The following is a 12,077-nucleotide window of genomic DNA, read 5'->3' as shown; positions in this document are numbered from 1 at the left end:
CAGCACATATTTAAATAAAGGACACAGTTAAAGATCAAGCCTACGAAATACCTTGTTCTTCTTTAATCTCCATTTTTTCAGACATTTTGCCCTTTTTGTTCATTTTGGCATCTGGAAGATGGTAAACTCTTGCTCGAGCATTTACAAACATTGAGGTGCTGGAATCAAGAAACAGCCAACCTAATAGGAAAAGTTAAAAAAAACAAAAAAGCCTTCAATTTAGGATGAATTTTAAAGAGTCTCTGACGGTCACAGGCCCAAAAGGACAGTTGTCCACCATCTTATTCTCCTCTGAACCACACCTTCTCCCTTACTGTGGCCTCCATCGCTGTTTGGTTAGACCAGTGGTTTTCAAAGTGTGGCCTACTAACCTCTGGGGGTCACCAAGATGTTTTCAGGGGCTCTGGACCTCAAAACTATTCTCATAAGAACACTAACTCATTATTTGATTTTTTTCCCACTGTGTTGACATTTCCAATAATGGTGCAAAAGCATTCCTGGGTAACACTGCTGGTGCCCGAGTATAAACAAGGCAGTGGAACCAAAGTGTACTAGCAGTCAACGTATTCCTCATTGCTATGCGTTTGTAGTTGATTACTTAGGAATGCTCCTAATGAAGAGGTAAAAATTATTAATTGTATTAAATCTTGGCCTCAGGGGCCCATGGACTACACTTTGAAAATCAGCGGTCTAGCCAAATAGTGACAGAGGCCACGATAGCGGGGGCAGATGCTGTTGGTAGAAAAACAAGATGGTGGCCAGTTGTATATGTATGTTTCCCTACAAATCTCTTCAGTCTTCAGCACTCTGGCTGATGAAACCCTACACTCCCTTGCTATTTCTTTGGAGAAAATGAATTTGAAGTTCTTAACAACTAAACTTCCAGAACGCAACCTATTTCTAAGTTGGGGACTGCGTGTAATATACAGAGTCTTTTCTAGAAATAAAATCGCCTGGAATGGATATGAATATTTATTATTATACAGAACAGAAGTTAAGTAGGCGGAAACATTAGCTATCAATAAAACCTACATCCTTGTGCTATGAACATAAAACGTAATTTGAAATCTTAGTATACCACGTAGTTGAATATAGCACTCCCTGCATCTGAGTCCCCAAGAAAATCCAACACTTTATTCAAATCAGCTCCCATAATAATATTAGTATTTTTATCTCCCACCTGAATTCTGACCAAAAGCCTTCTCTGTTGCTCTCAGAGATTCCAGAAGATTAAGGAATGTGATACAATCGTACTGAGAGAGATACTGCAGCAAAGTTCGTAATATCTTCAAGTCCTGAACCAAGGACTTAGTCTTGGCTCCAAGTTGGTGCCACAAAGGATCCAGATAATGGCGGATTGTCTAAGATAAGAATAAAATTTAGTATTCCTAAACAGATGTTCAATACAGCTATTATTAATACAAATTATACTTTCAGTGAACATTATCCCCGTATATAAAAATGGTTAGGGTGGTAAATTTTATATTATGTATATTTTACCATACCCACAAAAAAACTCCCAGCATCATCCCCCAAGAAAGTGGATAGAAAATTTCAGTTCATAAGATTCTAATAACAATGTTTAAATTTTCAAATATAAAGCAGAGTGCCTTATCCCTAGAATCTTTGTGATCAGTGTCAATTCATATTTATCCATATTTACATTGTTAGGAGAAAAGGCCTGATAAACTTCAGATAACCAATCATTTGTTTTTATGAAGGGTCAAAGCATGTAGCTTAGACATACCATTTCTGCCAAGTTTGGCTGTGACCCTATCCTAGATAGATAAAAATGTGGGATCCAGTTAGACAGGGACCAGAGGGCATATACCAAGGAAACTACATGGTATCAAATTAAATAACAATGTACCTTAATTTGGTGGTGTAAAAGACTTACTTAGCTTTTTTTTTTTTTTTAATGTGATTCATGGATGAGAAAATACTTAAGTTAACAATGGACTAAATTTGAATTTTTTTAAGACCCTAAAAAGTAGAGGTACCTGGGTGGCTCAGTCAGTTAAGCATCCAACTCTTGGTTTTGGCTCAGGTCATGATCTCAGGGTCATGAGATCAAACCCCACATTGAGCTTTGTGCTCAGTGCAGAGTCTGCTGGAGATTCTCTCCCTCTCCCTCCCCCACTGCTCCTTCCCCCGCTCTCTCTTGCTAATAAAAGTTGCCTAAAGCACAGAATAGCTTTTTGTATATACTATATAGATATCTACATACCCACAGCCCACAGCTATATATGAGTGTGTACACACACACACACACACACACACATCCTTCACGAAGTGATTTTGTAACTAAAAAGGATAATACTTATAGCATGCTATGGAAGCAGTATCACTATGTGGCATCTTATCCAATAAAATTAACACTCAGCAGGAGTAATATTTAGATGGCTGTATAATTTATTGTCCAAACTGCAACTCTTGTGAAAATGAATTATTAATAATTATTCCAGGAGAACAGGTACATACTATAACTGTCCTAGACAAACTGGAACCTATAGTTGCAGACCTGTTTGGTAAAATCATCTACAAAAGTTAAATTTTCTAACAAGATGCAAAGTTATGTCTGCATTTACATTTGGTTGCTTAAAGAATATCCAAAATAATACTTTGACTTTTACTATCCAGGGAATGATAAACAGAGAACTAATAAAAACATATTAGGCTATATTTTGTTATTTTCTAAGGACATGTACATTCTATTAAAAGAACATGAAGGTTCGCTTTTGATGGTTTTTCTTTTTGGCTTGACCATGAACCAAACTTTAAGAACAGAGGAACAAAACACATGAAATTAGTTTCATGTATCATTATTTCACAGTAAAATGTCTTTTTGGAAGAATCAGAGAAATGAGGTGTTAAATTTTTCCTTCTTAATAATCACTATGCATTATTTCCAGTGACAGAATGATTCAGAGTTTGAAAGACAGGAATTTGTTCCACCAAAATATGAAAAAAAAAATCTGTCTGGAATTTTTTAAAAGTCAGCATTTTCTGGATCTATAATTCAAACTTCAACATTTATGTACCTGTATTAATATTCACCTATGATAAAAAAAAAATCAGTTAGAGGGGCTCCTGGGTGCCTCAGTCAGTTAAGCATCTGACTCTTGATTTCAGCTCAGGGCATGATCTCAGGGTCATGAGACTGAGTCCCACATCGTGCTCCAGGCTCAACGTGGAGTCTGCTTGAGATTCTCTCTCTCCCCCTCTCTCTGTCCCTCCCCCTCCTCACGCATCTCCAAAAAAAAAAAAACAAACAAAAAAACCTCAAAAATCACACCAAAAGAAAAAAAATCAGAATAAAAGTTGCTTGAACTAAAGTCTTAGTCTTACCATTTTCTCAATTCAAAATGTAATTTTAAGAGAGCAAGGTTCACATTCCTCAGTAATGAAAACTCATTCCAATTATTTTTATTCCAAACAAAAGATCACAAATCATGAAGCATTTTATGTAGAACTCTTCTACCTGTAGATATCCAAATGCTGTCATTTCAGACCAAAAATGTTATTTATCCTTCTCTTAATTATACTTAAAATACGAGATAATCACTGTATAACGGCAAAAAGTCAGAGTTGTGCTTATATGTTGGTCCATTATTTTACTACAAATTATTACTTTCCAGAAAACCAAAGAAGCTACCCTTAAATCAGCTCCAAATTAATTTTAAAATAACAGCAAATTCCTATTAGGGACACTGCAATTACTAAAATAACTTGGATTCTTTAAAATTATAACATCACAAACTGTGCTTAAAAGGAAAAGAAACGGAGTACCTTGTCAAAGGGTTTTCCAATAGCATTTTCTAAAGACAAATCTTCCACTTCGAGGGATGGGTTATGGCATTTGAGTTCCTTCAGACATGCATTTAAAATGTCCAGTATGGCAGTCTGGATAGCGAGCATGGCAGGCGTCATAGAAACGTGAATTTCTACAACCTCAGGTTTGTGCTGTTCTAAAAACGAGTTTACCGCTACATGGAACCTATAGAGACAAATAGTTTTCAAAGATTTTCTCGAGTTTCAAGAGCTGTGTATTTCTGGTCTTGGCTTAATACTCCCATTGTTTGTTTGTTTGTTCGTTTGGTAAATGCAATTAAGACACAAACAAAATAGAAAGCAAAATGACAATGCTTTCAGGAATACTTTGAACCTCCATGAATGGACGTTATTATTCAAATAAGGCAGGGGTCAGCAAAATTCTTGTCTGGGCTGAACCCAGCGCCTGGTTTCAGAATGAGTTTTATTGGAACGCAGCCACACCCACTGCTTGTGGACTGTCTGTGGCTGCTTTGCTGCTCTAACAGCAGAGTGGGGTCATCGTGACGGATAGCATGGCCTGCAAAGCCCAAAATATTTACCATCGGGCCCTTCACAGAAAAAGTATGCTGATCCCTTCAACAAGGTGTAATCAAGAAAGGAAAAAGACCATGGCACTTGCTCTTAAATGCCATATAGTAAAACCAAAATACGTATTAGCATAGGTGCAAGGTGTTGGAACACTGGAACCTATGGTTTTTCCTAGACATTAACATCAATTCTTCAAAAATCTTTGTGCTCTATTCCCTGGTGGGTAATTTTCAAAGTGAAGTGGGAGTCTTAGCCAATAAATCTACAGTTCACCTAGAGCTGTTGTATATGTGAGTCTCTAGTCCCTGGGGGTCTCACTAAACGGACAAGAAGGAATACAGTGGCTGCCCTTGGACGGATTTGATGGGCTACCAGAAAAATAACGATCAAATCTCCTTCTCCTTGTAAAAGAACTACAGATGTGGCGACCATCTATTTCCATATGATGCACTTGTTATGAACCTGGCAATAACGTACCAGGTGCAGTTACAGTACATGTGACAGCACACTTAAGTTATGGCAGATTCTCTCACAGAAATTTGTTGCGAAGTGCTATTTACCTTGGCCACAGATAGAGCTTCCCTACGAAAAGATTCCTCATCACTCTTTCCACGTGACAAAAACCAGTATCAAAGGCGACAGCGTTGTCTGTGAAAGCTTTAATAAAGCCACGCTTGTTTTTCTGGCGAAACAGACGCAAGATGAAGGCTTCTTGACAAGACTCGATTATCCTGTGAGCTCTGTACACCAAGATGCCTGAGAGGAAATTTTATAACTTAGATGGCAGAACAGTCATGGAACTTCACGCTTGTTTTCTTTCTTTCTTTTTTTTTTTAAAGATTTTATTTATTTATTTGACAGAGAGAGACAGCCAGCGAGAGAGGGAACACAAGCAGGGGGAGTGGGAGAGGAAGAAGCAGGCTCCCAGCAGAGGAGCCTGATGTGGGGCTCGATCCCAGAACGCTGGGATCACGCCCTGAGCCAAAGGCAGACGCTTAACCGCTGTGACACTCAGGCGCCCCCATGCTCATTTTCATTCGCTTATTCACCGCGTGTCTCCCGAGTCCCTACTCGGCACGGGCAGGCGCTGATCTCGGTGAGGGATGCAGCAGCGAACACATGGACGTAAATGCCGGTGCTCGTGGGCCTTACGATACACAATACAAACACGTGCAGTGTTTAGTAGGTTATACAGTAATAAGTGCTGGGGAGGACAAAAATGAATCAGAGGAGGAGAGGGAGTTTGTGTGAGGGGTGGTGGTTGGCAACTTTAGGTAGGGTGGCCTCGCTGAGGGCCTATCTGAGCCAGAGCTAGATGGAAATGAGGAGGTGAGTCTTGTCACCACGAGCACCAAGAGAGTTCCAGGCTAAGGGGACAGGAAGAGCAAAGGCCTTGGGGTGGGGTGTGTCTGGCACAGTGGAAGAATTTCTGAAAGGGAAGTGGCTCACTGACTCTCCTTTTATAGGTGAACCAGATGTGAACTACACAAAATAGCGGTAATTCAGAAGTCTCGGCAACACCTGCGTCACCTATTAGAATAATTCAATTTTTGGAATCAGACTATATTCAACTGAAAAATAAATTAATAAAAACCTTTAATGAATGTATTTAGTATATCTGTGTTTTGGGGTGCCATGATTGACACCTCTGAGATCACAAAAACAAGGACAACTATTGTGTTTCCTTATTTATAAAACGAGAATACTGGGCCAGATGATCTTTCATATGTGAATATAATAAATCCACATGACATTATACGCATATATGCCATTTTGATGCAGTGTGATTAATGATAAATTAGGAACACATATGACCTGAGAGTGCACAGATGTCATTTATTAATAATTAATTATTTCATTTATTTCATTTCATTATTAATTTCAATTAATAATTGAAAACTCAATTATTCTATGATGATTCTCAGTCTCTTAGCCCTACATCAAACCATTACCTTATATATAAATTTGTCATAAATGTGCTTACGTGTTTTTGTACCAATTCACCTCACCCCTAGGGTGTGGGAAATGACACTAACAGTGGTTTGTGACCCCTTCTTCTACTAGTTCAGTAAGCCCAAGTCAGATTCTACTGTCTTGGTGTTTAAATTTTGTATTGAGGTGGATGGAGCTACAATTTATTTTAGCTAAGCAAATTGTTTTTCAGATACAGTAGAAATTAATAGTGTTATTTTGAAATTTGTAGACAAAGGATTTCAATAACTACAATACATACATGTAACTAACTTACTATTGAGCAAGGATTCTGGACCTAGTTGTTGGGCTTTTCCGAGTCCTCACCTGGGCTACGCTTGCTGGCCTAGATCAAAATATCACATAAGGTTAAAATAATCAAAGGAGACTTTGAAGGAAAGATGAACCTCAATTTAAGAAAATGTTGTGCTCCAAAAGACTGTCATTTTTTTACAAAACCAGGAGGAGGAGGAAGAAGAGAACTATTCTATCCCAGGTGCAGGGGTTAGGAACTTTACTGGACGGTTATTCATTTAATCCTCAAGAGAATTCTATGAGGTAGGTATCATTATGAGACCAGGAGAGGGAAACAAGTTGATCAAGGTCATGTAACAAGCGACAGGAGACTAAAGGCTCCAAACCAGGGGGGTCTGAAGACAAAGCCTGGTTTTTCCTAAGTGACACCACCTGAGGCCTCCCCCCACCCCCACCCCCATTTCAAAAACCAGCAACATGAAAACATAAGCAGGAGTGCGTGGGTGGCTCAGTCGGTTAAGCCTCTGACGTCAGCTCAGGTCATGATCTTGGGGTTCTGGGACTGAGCCCTGTGTGGGGCTCCCTGCTCAGCGGGGAGTCTGCTTCTTCCTCTCCCTCTGCCCCTCCCCTCACTCATGGTCTCTCCCTCTCTCTCAAATAAATAAATAAAATCTTAAAAAAAAAAATACAAGCAGGCTGTATTTCTGGGGGCAACTGTAGTCTCACAAAAGCCTACTTACATTTCATTTCTACGCTCCCATGACAGTTTATATCTCATACTCTACTGTCATTACTTCTTTCCATCTGTCTCCTTCACTAAACTGCTTGAGGACAAGGACATCACAACAACAAGCAGTAATCAGAGAATGCTCACTGTGTGCCGAGTACCACGTGAAGAATTTTACATACATGATCTCATTTCACCCGTACACTAATCCTAGGAGGAAGGCAGTGTTACAGGCTCCCACTTACAGATGACTAAACTGAGCCATACAAATTAAGTGACTGGCCCAAGATCACACCTTTGGCGCACAGTGGAGGTGGGCTCAGACTCAGGAGCAGCCTAACTCAAGAGCTCACCACAGGGTCTCATTGGACTTTCTACCATCAGCACCTACCACATTCCTGCCAAACAAGGGACCCTTAGTAAATTTAATGCTTGTTGAATGAACATAAAATTGAATTATAGCACTGGGTGCACAAATCTAACATGTAACTTTTTTTTTTTTTAAGTTTGTCGTGGAAAGTGTGTCCTGAGTTCTATTTGGAGGTGTCAGGAGCCGTTTTAGCAATGAAAGCCTCCCGTCCTGTCTTTTGAAAGTACCATCCTGGCAGCTATGTACACACTTCTCTCACTGCTGAGGAGGTGTGGTTGGCAGGGACCCTTGCGTGGGGTGTGGTGGTGAATTTCACAGGTAGTGACAGGGGGCAAATTAGGGCAGGGGGCATTCCGAACCTTCTGGAGGGTTACATGCTTCAAGGACTGCTGTTTGGTCCGTGAGTGCCGTGGTGAAAGTGCCATGGGGAGCCCATGGGGGACCAGCCCTCCAGGGTGCAGAATCTGATGGGATTCACTTCTGGCATTCATCTACATTCCATTCAGCCAAGCGGCAGCAGCAGCTCAAGCTTCATTATTGGTTGGGACATGATCAGAAATGGATACGGAATTTTGTGCTTTTAATTAGGAGCTACCTATAAGCTATAAGCTGGACGTTCCTTTGATTCATTAGTGCTCTCTGCGCAACTGGGTTGAACGGTTACGAAAAGGCAGAGCAATACTGACATCTAGTGGTGGTTCCAGTACATTTCACCCCCCCATTTTATCCACTTAAAAAATAAATATAAAACCAAGCTGAGAAGAAAGCAGCAATTAGTAAAAGACTTTATGATGTATCAGAATTTCTGGTGATGAAAAGCCAATACTTTTTTTTTGTTATTATTCACTGTTTAGTATGTCCCAGGCACTATACTGAGCAATTTATTTTCACTCAATCCTTACGATAACTCTGGGAAGTGCTATTTTCTCAATTTAAAGAAATGAGAAAAAGAAAACTTGAGGCTCATAAAAATTAAGTAACTTGCTTGTAAGCGGTGGCATCATCATGCAAAACCAGGTGAGTCAGACCTCACCGCCTGGGCCCTGGCTGATGACAATTACGAACGGTACAAAACTATAGAAACGCTGTTCTTCAATCAGTTTACTATGAACCACATAAAGCATTTGTTCATACATTTATTCATTAAATATTTCTTGAGGGTCTTCTAGGTTCAGGGCCATAGTGGGAAGTATGCTTATGAATATCACAGTCTCTCTGCCCTCCAGAAGTTCACTGAAGGTCACAGCATATTCATGCATCATTTTATCCAACAAATACATGTATCAGTTACTTAGCCTGGGATGAACAAATTGTCCCTAGTACTTATGAAGCTTGTTATCTCATGAATGGGAAAGACAAATAAACAGGCAAAGATAATGTGGTGTTCTTTACTGCTATCTCATGAATGGGAAAGACAAATAAACAGGCAAAGATAATGTGGTGTTCTTTACTGACTGGGGAGAAGCAAAGGGTAATCTGAGGGCAGGGAGGTAGGGCCCTCAGGTTAGTTTTGGGGAAAATCAGAAAAGGTTTCCAAAAGGATGAATGATAATGAAAAATAATTCCTTTTCTATATTAATTCTAGCTAAAACTAAACCACACTCCTCAAAATAATTACGCAACCATTTAGTTTAATTTCAAATCATGGGCCGGGGGAACTCTTTAAAGGGAAAACCAAATATTTTAGGAAACATACAAAGAATATTTGTAAACATTTCAAGTCTGATTAGGTTCTAAAAGCAAATGCCAGCCAATTACCAAGTATTTACCAGATATGAGCTTAGGAAACAAGGAAGAGTCATTCTTAGTTTACTTACTAACTTAGTTACTTATTCGGGCCACAAATACTTTTTAGGCATCTAAAATGCGTCTGGTATTGTGCCAACACCTGGAAGCACAATGCTGAGCGAAGACATCCGGCGCTGCTCACAAGGAGGTTCTAGTTTAGTTTAGCAGAGGGTTCAGACGCAAAAAAGTGCCAATTTATATACAAATAATAAGGTTTCAAATGCTTACCGGTAATTAAATCCGAAGGTATTCGATCAGTCAAGAAGTCGACCACAAGAATTCGACTCGTTGCAAATATCACACCTCCTTGTGTGTAGACCTCATAGCGACTGTTACTTGTGATTTCATTTGTTACCCGGCGGGGGAGGTGTTCGACGCCTTCAATCTTCAGCTGATTGATAAAGTACTCCTAAATCAAACCAAATTTGATTAGTAGGCTGTTTAACACACAGCAGTTTTTATTAGGTTGCAGATCTTTGTATTTAAAATGAGAGACAATACACTTACGCAATGTACAAGCTAAGTTACTACTTCACGTTGATCCACCAATTGTCTACCTTTAACTAGGCTTTTATTTTTGTTTTGTTTTTGGGTTTGCACTAAGGAATCATAGCACTTGAGTTGTTATTAGCATTTTAACAACAACAAAAAAGACGTTTTAAATCCTCGGTTAAAAGACTTCCGCTAGCTTCAAAATACTTCCCGCCAAAGCCAGGTTTGCAAGCAAGCGAACTACGTGAGGCGATCACAAGGAATCCTTTTCCCGGGCAGTGTTTTAGACTGTTAGCTCTGTCCTGATCCACCCCAGAGGGGATTTCATGTCAATGGCACCTTGGCCCTTTGGATCTTCAGTTGAACACTTCCTCTACTGGGGGCCCTGTGTTGTGCTAGGCTCTATGTGAGGTACTGGGGATACCTAGACAAAGCAGACAGGATCTCTGCCCTCAAGGAGTCTGTGGTCATTCTTCTCCGCGGACATCTTCCTCCTGGCCACCCGCTCTAGCAAGGGGCGGCTCATCAGACTCCTCAGACCAGGCTGTGCTACCTCTCAGTACCGAGCCCCCCGTCTTAGCAGAGGTGTACCCCCTTCTGTCTTCAGAGTCCTCCATTCCTTAGCCGCAGGTACCCTTCCCCAATATCCTCAGCTTCCAGCTCCCTTCCTTTCTGACCCAATGGCCCAGCCCAGGGGAACCGCCCCCCCCCAGTCCCTCCCCTTCCCTACAGGCTCTCCCCAGCCTCAGCATCTGCTTTCACACTCCGCCATTACCCTCCGAGACTGCTCCAGCCCCATCACTGATCCCACTCCTCTGACCCCAACAAGTCCCGTGATATCCAGCTTGGGGACTCCCTCATCGTTCCCACCCCTATCCTTCTCTAGACATCCCTGTCCTCTTCAGGGACCTCCAACCCTTCTCTCCACCCCCATTCTTCTCAAATGACTTCCTACTCCTGAGCCCCTCCATCCCTCTCAGTGTCCGTGCACCCGTGGCAGAGACCTGTACCTGCCTTACGGGACCTCCATTCAAAGCCCTCCCATCAGCGTCAGGGACCTCCATCCTCCTCGGGACCCTTCCTACCCTCTGAGTCCTCGAGCTTGTGTCAGGGACCTGCAACTGACCCCCATTCAAAGCCCTCCCACCCCTGTAAGGAACCTGCCTTCCCCTTGGGACCACTCCTACTCTCTGCGTCCTTGCACCCCTGTCGGGACCTGCGTCCCCCTCCGGGACCTTCGCACCCTGTGTCCCCCTCTCCCCTGTGTCTGAAACAAACCTTCCTTTACTTCGGGCCCCCTCATCCTTCTTGGTGTCCCCGGAACCCGTGTCAGGGACCTGCATCCTCCTCGGGACTCCCTCCCCCCCGCCCCGTGCCCTCGCGTCCCTGTCAGGGACCTGCTCCTGCTCAGAAACCCCCGTTCAACGCCCTCCCCCTAGCGCCAGGGGCCGTCATCGCTCTCAGAAGCGCCAGGGCCTGCATCCGCTCAGGAGGCCCCCAACGCTCTCGGGGTCCCCTCTCCCCCGCGCGGCCGGCCGCACCTCCTCGGCGGGCTGAGTGTTGAGCACCAGCACCAGGCACGCCGGGTGGCAGTGCAGCCGGAGGAAGTGGTAGAGGAGCCGGTCCGCGCCGAGCCCGCGGGCGCACACTACCAGCCCGTCCGCGTCCAGTAGCTCCAGCACCAGCTGCCGCTCATACTCCAGCAGCGGCGCCATAGCTGTCGGCCGAGCCGGCAGTCCCAGCTCCATGGGCGCCCTTCCGGGGCCGCGGCCGAACTCGGCCGAAGAGAGCCGAGTCCCGGACTGGGGTGGGCCGAGCTCAGCCGAAGAGAGCCGAACGCGAGCCGAGAGTAGGCGGAGCTCAGCCGAGGAGAGCAGAGCCGGAGGCGAGCGTTGGCCGAGCTCCGCCGAGGAGAGCCGAGCGCCAGACGAGCGCCAGTCGAAGGAAGCCGAAGGGAGCCGAGCCCGACAGCCGAGCTCAGCCCAAGAGGAGTTGAAGCCGTGGGGGGGGGGGGGGGGTAAGCGCCGGCCGAACTTAGCCGAAGAGGAGCCGAGTGGGGCCGAAAATTCGTAGAGTCCGGAGGAGGTGCTAGCGCTCCTGACAGGTGTCATC

At 43.2% G+C, this 12,077-nt stretch overlaps 1 protein-coding gene across 2 annotated transcripts in view; it reads right to left on the bottom strand.

Annotated features, from left to right (window-relative positions):
• ERCC4 (ERCC excision repair 4, endonuclease catalytic subunit) overlaps nucleotides 1-11,758 on the bottom strand; it is a 30,917-nt gene extending 19,159 nt beyond the window's left edge. Inside the window, exons 1-6 of one of the 2 annotated variants that reach the window (XM_026520299.4) lie at nucleotides 11,507-11,758; nucleotides 9,702-9,882; nucleotides 4,923-5,118; nucleotides 3,790-3,997; nucleotides 1,181-1,361; nucleotides 52-180 (exon numbers count right to left, since the gene is read on the bottom strand). In XM_026520299.4, coding sequence (XP_026376084.1) covers nucleotides 52-180; nucleotides 1,181-1,361; nucleotides 3,790-3,997; nucleotides 4,923-5,118; nucleotides 9,702-9,882; nucleotides 11,507-11,713 — 1,102 coding nt within the window. In that variant the 5' untranslated portion in view covers nucleotides 11,714-11,758. Of the gene's footprint in view, nucleotides 1-51; nucleotides 181-1,180; nucleotides 1,362-3,789; nucleotides 3,998-4,922; nucleotides 5,119-6,610; nucleotides 6,680-9,701; nucleotides 9,883-11,506 lie in introns of those variants that run through there. The other variant, XM_057315309.1, reaches the window with a different exon arrangement.
• Nucleotides 11,759-12,077: the final 319 nt, after the last annotated feature.

This window comes from Ursus arctos, unplaced genomic scaffold (genome assembly GCF_023065955.2).
Source record: "Ursus arctos isolate Adak ecotype North America unplaced genomic scaffold, UrsArc2.0 scaffold_2, whole genome shotgun sequence".
NCBI classification, from domain to species: Eukaryota; Metazoa; Chordata; class Mammalia; order Carnivora; family Ursidae; genus Ursus; species Ursus arctos.
Note: the sequence above shows the minus strand (reverse complement) of the source record. Positions and strands in the feature narration are given on the sequence as shown.